This window comes from Pisolithus orientalis (assembly GCF_024613125.1).
Source record: "Pisolithus orientalis strain OTSU chromosome Unknown F5J12scaffold_7, whole genome shotgun sequence".
NCBI classification, from domain to species: domain Eukaryota; kingdom Fungi; phylum Basidiomycota; class Agaricomycetes; order Boletales; family Pisolithaceae; genus Pisolithus; species Pisolithus orientalis.
Genome location: NW_026260788.1, coordinates 588,791 through 594,330, shown reverse-complemented (window position 1 = coordinate 594,330; position 5,540 = coordinate 588,791). Strand labels below are relative to the sequence as shown.

At 44.0% G+C, this 5,540-nt stretch overlaps 1 protein-coding gene across 1 annotated transcript; it reads left to right on the top strand.

Annotated features, from left to right (window-relative positions):
• Nucleotides 1-254: 254 nt before the first annotated feature.
• F5J12DRAFT_904460 (uncharacterized protein) lies at nucleotides 255-4,136 on the top strand (the record flags this gene model as incomplete). Its single annotated transcript, XM_051748527.1, has 14 exons — nucleotides 255-268; nucleotides 1,160-1,465; nucleotides 1,556-1,667; nucleotides 1,717-1,921; nucleotides 1,978-2,090; nucleotides 2,121-2,168; nucleotides 2,313-2,336; nucleotides 2,383-2,558; nucleotides 2,612-2,688; nucleotides 2,800-2,900; nucleotides 2,985-3,182; nucleotides 3,248-3,295; nucleotides 3,316-3,430; nucleotides 3,463-4,136. 14 exons carry the CDS (start codon nucleotides 255-257, stop codon nucleotides 4,134-4,136), a joined length of 2,211 nt encoding a protein of 736 aa, XP_051602200.1.
• Between the last annotated feature and the right edge of the window lie 1,404 nt (nucleotides 4,137-5,540).

Here is a 5,540-nt window from a genome sequence, read left to right as displayed (position 1 = left end):
GTGCATGTGTTGACTCCCCAACACCAATGTAGTCAGCCAAATTAGCAACCACATATTGTCTTTTCACTGCATGGCTGCTGGGAACCACCCTTGGACATGGCTTATCTTATCTCTCATGTTTGAATCTGAAAGATCTGTGACAACCTGAGGCATGCTGAGGGCATGGTGAGTAGCAACTTCCATATTGTCCTGATCTATTTATCCATCAGCTCAGAGTTCCCAAAGGTGGAATAGAACATGCCCTCACCATTAACATGAGGAGCAATGGGTATATTAGTGAGCTTCTTTTGAATAGCTCCCCTCATCAGTTTCACTGGCTTTGTTTTCTCAACAGAATCTTCCATACTTTGGCTGACCTCCATGGTGGCCTCCATCTCATGGATCCTGGGCACCACCCTGCTGAATGGCAACATCCTGAGTGTCTTTGATTGCCTTTGCATGCAAGTTGTCTGCTTGCTTCTTGGCTCAGGTGCATCATTTGACCTGCAGGTCAAGCACTATCTGTCCTGGGTGTAGGTTAGCCTTCTCCCTTTGTGGATGATGGCTCTGGGGATTGTTGGTCAACATTATCCCATTGTGCAAGGTGGAAAATGGAGGCAACAGTGGTAAGTTTGAACTTGTCTATTTTATGGTAATATTTCCTGCAAACAAATGACCTGATTTCATGGACTAAGGCCTATTTACCCTGATGACTTACATATCAACCACATGGCACTCAACATGATTTTTTTTCAATATGTACACTGACAATGCTGCCAGCCAGGGATGACCATACTTGCCAAAGACCAATGCAGAGGCCTTTCGAAACTCTCCAACACCCTTGTGATGAACCCAGGTGCAACTGTTGGTTTAAAAACCTTCCAGGCCTCGCTCAACACAAGCGCATGATCCATCCATGCTTCCATCTTTTCAACCAAGACTGTGCAGGGTTGCCTGGTGATTTAGGACAACAGGACAACACACTGCCTTTGGTAAATGGCCACACTGCAGGTGTGGATGACAGCCATCAAGAACAAGACCCACTGGACCAGGAATGGGAGCAAGTGAGGGTGGAATTTGTTGGCCCCAGGAGGAAACTTTATCACAATTATCACACTGGTCTTGATGGTGAGCTATCATACATATGCTGAGCTTAACTAACTTTTATTACAGCATGAAGATGTGATGCCAAAGGAAACTTTCTACTAGATGATGGCCCCCTACCACCATGCATGCAAAAATCACTGGATAACTGGACTCCATACCGCAATTGGTTGGAGTTCAAACTCACCAATTTTCTCTTTACACATGCCAAAATGTCTGCCAAAAAACTTGACATGTTGCTGGAGATCTGGGCTGCATCTTTACTTGCATTAGGTGGGGATCCACTATTTAATAACCATGCAGAGCTCTATCATGTAATCAACAGAACCTGTGTTGGCAAAGTTTCATGGGAGGACTTCACAATCTGGTACACTGCTGAAGTGTGAGATGAAGAAACAGCCCCTTGGATGTTTGATAACTATGACATATGGTATTGAGACCCATGAAAAGTAATCCACAACATTCTTGCAAGTTCCAATTTGGCAGCTGAAATGGACTATGTACTGTACCAGGAATATAATGCTACAAACAATGAGAGATGCTGGCAAGATTCTATGTCTGGTAACTGGGCATGGGAAGAAGTGGTATGTAGTTGTAATTTGACATATACTTGTCCTAATCCCAGGTTCATAGGACAGGATCATTCATGAGTTCCCAATGACAGGCAGGGCAATGTTAGTACCCATAATACTCAGTAGTGACAAGACAACCATGTCTGTAGCAACTGGACAGACAGATTACTACCCACTGTACCTCTCCATTGGAAACATGCACAACACCATTCATCATGCTCACCACAATACTGTGGTCCTAATTGCATTCCTCACAATGCCCAAAAGTAAGCTTTCTTTCATTTGATTCCACATCCCCTACTGACTGGTCAATGGTCATTAGCAACAAGAGAGCATGCCAGCACACCTGAGTTCTGTAAATTCAAGAGACAGTTCTTTCATTCATCACTAACTCGCATCCTTAACTCACTTCATCCCACAATGAAGGTCCCCAAAGTCATTTGATTTGGTGATGGATACTACCAGTGTGTCATCTATGGGCTTGCAGCATACATAGCTGATTATGAGGAGCAGGTGCTCTTGTCATGCATCATGCATAATTGATGTCCTAAATGTCTCACACACTGGGAAAATCTCAATGCAGATGCACTCAGACATCACTGAGATCATTCTGACACAGTCATTGCTGTACTTGAACTTCATGATCTATGGGACAAGTATGGAATCTTCAGTGATTTAATAGTAAGTACAATCCTGTTCTTTTGTTTCAGTGACTAATCAAAGATAGCCATTTACAAATGACTTTTTTCACACAGATATTCATAGAATGCTATCCCCAGATATTCTCCACCAGCTCATTAAAGGCAGTTTTAAGGATCACTTGGTGGACTGGGTTGAGAAGAACCTGATCAACATTCATGGAAAAACCAAAGCTGAAAAGATCCTTGATGACATTGACTGCCAGTGTGTTTTCCTTAAATGCCCATTGCTATTCATTTCATGCATGAGTACTTTAGAATTGCAGCTGTTGCCCCATTCACTGGCCTGCAATGTTTCCCTCAAGGATGGCACTTCAAACAATGGACTGATGAAGGTGATTTCATTTGCACTTTGATTCTAGTTTAGTTGTTGAGTTGTGCTTTGTAGGTTTACATTGCTGCCATCCAGGGCTATGTACTGTGAGATATGGTATGAACATTTCAAGCATTCCTTGAATTTTGCTACCTCATTCATCAAAATGTTGTCACAGAGCAATCACTGGCTGAAATTGATGATGCCCTCAGACACTTCCATTACTACCATGAAGTCTTCTGAAATGCTGGGGTCATTGATTCCTTCTCACTACCCTGACAACATGCAATGAAACATTACCACCATCTTATCTGCCAGTTTGGTGTGCCAAATGGACTCTGTTCCTTGATTACTGAGTCCAAAAATATCAAGGCCATTAAACAACCTTATCAGTGCACAAACCACTTTCAAGCCCTTGGACAAATGCTCTTGATTAATCAAAGGCTCAACAAACTTGCTGCAGCACATGCAGACTTTGAGGAGCATGGTATGTTGAATGGAACATGTCTAATGCAGGTGCTTGAGGTGTTAGGTGTGCATTCTCATCCATGAACTGTCTTAGATTTCTGATGGCCACTTAGGACAAAACTCTCATGACAATCATGATTGGCACCATGACATTGCAGAAGGTCATAATGCATTGGATGAGGCTGAGGAACCCACAGCAAGTTATGAGGAGGACTCTGGCGATACTGTAGATACCCCCATGATGATCAACACACATGTATTATTGGCATGTGCATACCATATGCCCTATTTCTCAAGTTCCAATAGGTACTGAATCAGTCTATCTTAGAACATAAATGTGCAAAGGATGTAGGGTCCCTAGCAGCTGAACTAGAGATGCCACAGTTCCCTGAGATTCTGCATTGCTTTCTCCATGGGCAGCTCTATCCTGCTGATGCCTGTGATCCACAAGAAATTCCTTTTGATGAGTGCCCATTTTACAACAGTAAACTATGCATCTACAACTCCACAAGTTTGACTTTTTTTGCATCAAGCAACCTGAGTGGCATCTACAGTATGCATCATGAATATATCCATTCCTGCCCCATGTGGAGAAATGAAGGCCCTCACTTTGATTGTGTGTTTGTTGTAACTGACCCACAGGCAGAGGGCATGGGGGCCTTAGATGTTGCTCATGTCCTTTGTTTCTTTTCATTCAGATATCTACAGATGGTGTACCCATGTGCCATCATCCACTGGTTTGACCATGTAGGTGATAACCCTGATGAAGACATAGGGATGTGGATCGTCTGCCCAAGCTACCTTGTGCAACACACATGCAACATCCAAAACCTTGCTGTTATTCATATCAACATGATATATCATGCAGCTCATCTCATCCCCATTTACTCCACTCACAACATCAATTCTAGAGATGTCAAACCACATTGCTCTTATAATATGTTTCATTCCTTCTATGTGAATAAGTTTGCTGATCACCACACATTCAAGATCACCTTCTAGCTCAGCACTGAACTATGTGGTATGGTGGGCACATCAATTTTTTAGTAAGTACATCCTCTGCATGAGCCCTTTCCATGCTTACATGTACCATCATGCACCATTTCAATCCCACCACCAAATGATGTGTCATTTGTGCTTTGGTTGACCCATGGAACCATGCCTGGTCTTCCCATGAACCCAAAGAAGGCTGAGCTTGCCTGTGCAGTGAACCCTGCTGGAGCCATTCAGGGACAGAAGACAAGCAGGACAAACATGTCATCAACATCATGCAGATTGCGAAATTCATTCATTGTGGGTCAACAGGCCAGACACACTGGATCTTGTGGTTGCCATTGGACACTGAAGGTCAAACACATATATTGAGACCTCATCCACAGTGGGTTCAACCTTTGGGAGAATATTAAGGTACTTATGCAGTGACAGGCCAGACATGCTGGGTCCTGTGCTCACTGTTGGGTGCTGAGGGTCAAACACTGTAGGGAGCCATATACTCCCTGAGGCTGGAACAGGATTCTGTCACTAAATTCTGCTGGCCTCTGCAGCAAACCCCTGTCACTCTAGGCCTTCAGATGCTTTCAGAGTTCTTCCCACTTGTAACCTCATGTTGCCTCCCAACCCCTGTTGCCTTCAGAGTTTCTCTCAACCTTCAGCATGTCACCCAGCCATCAATGAGCTGATCTGGAAATTCCACACTCACCCAGAGTCATCTGGAATCCAGTAGCTGAGCCACCCCCAGCCATGTCACCACTCACCCATGTCAGTCACCTTCACAAAAAACTCCAGTTACCTCTGTCACCCCAAATTCCACAAGCTGGACTTTGTGCCAGTATGCTCCACCCTCTTTTGCTTCCCTCTCCTGCCAACTCCACCTTTCACTTGTACATGTAGCCTCGTTCTGTCAGAAGATACCCCTTACTGTTGTCCCATTTTACTCTCATCTACTACTCGCCAGCCCATTTCACATGCACCTGTATTTCTTTGATGTCTGTCATCCTCTCCTTTATTTTCTGGTCTTTTAGTTTTTCTGCCCCACCTTACTCTGACTTGTACCTACTTCCCTTGTACTATATAATTCTGCCATGATGTCAGAAATATACCACCCACCTTTAGAGTCACTATCTGTGTGTGTTCCATGAGTTCAAGAGTTCTCAGAGTCTAAGTGTGTATATTGAGTCTACAGTGTCTACAGCATCTCCAGTGGTCTTCATGTCTCTTGCATCTGCCAATCAGCTTCTCAGAATTTCATATACCCATCTCACTGTTCCTCACATGTCCACATCCCTCCAGAATTCAATTCTGTAACCCTCACATGTATTCCCCCACCCCTTCTAGGGTAATCCTTGACTTCTCCTTCCACACAGCACCCCTCAGGTCGATCCTAGGGAATTCTCCCTTCAGCTTCCC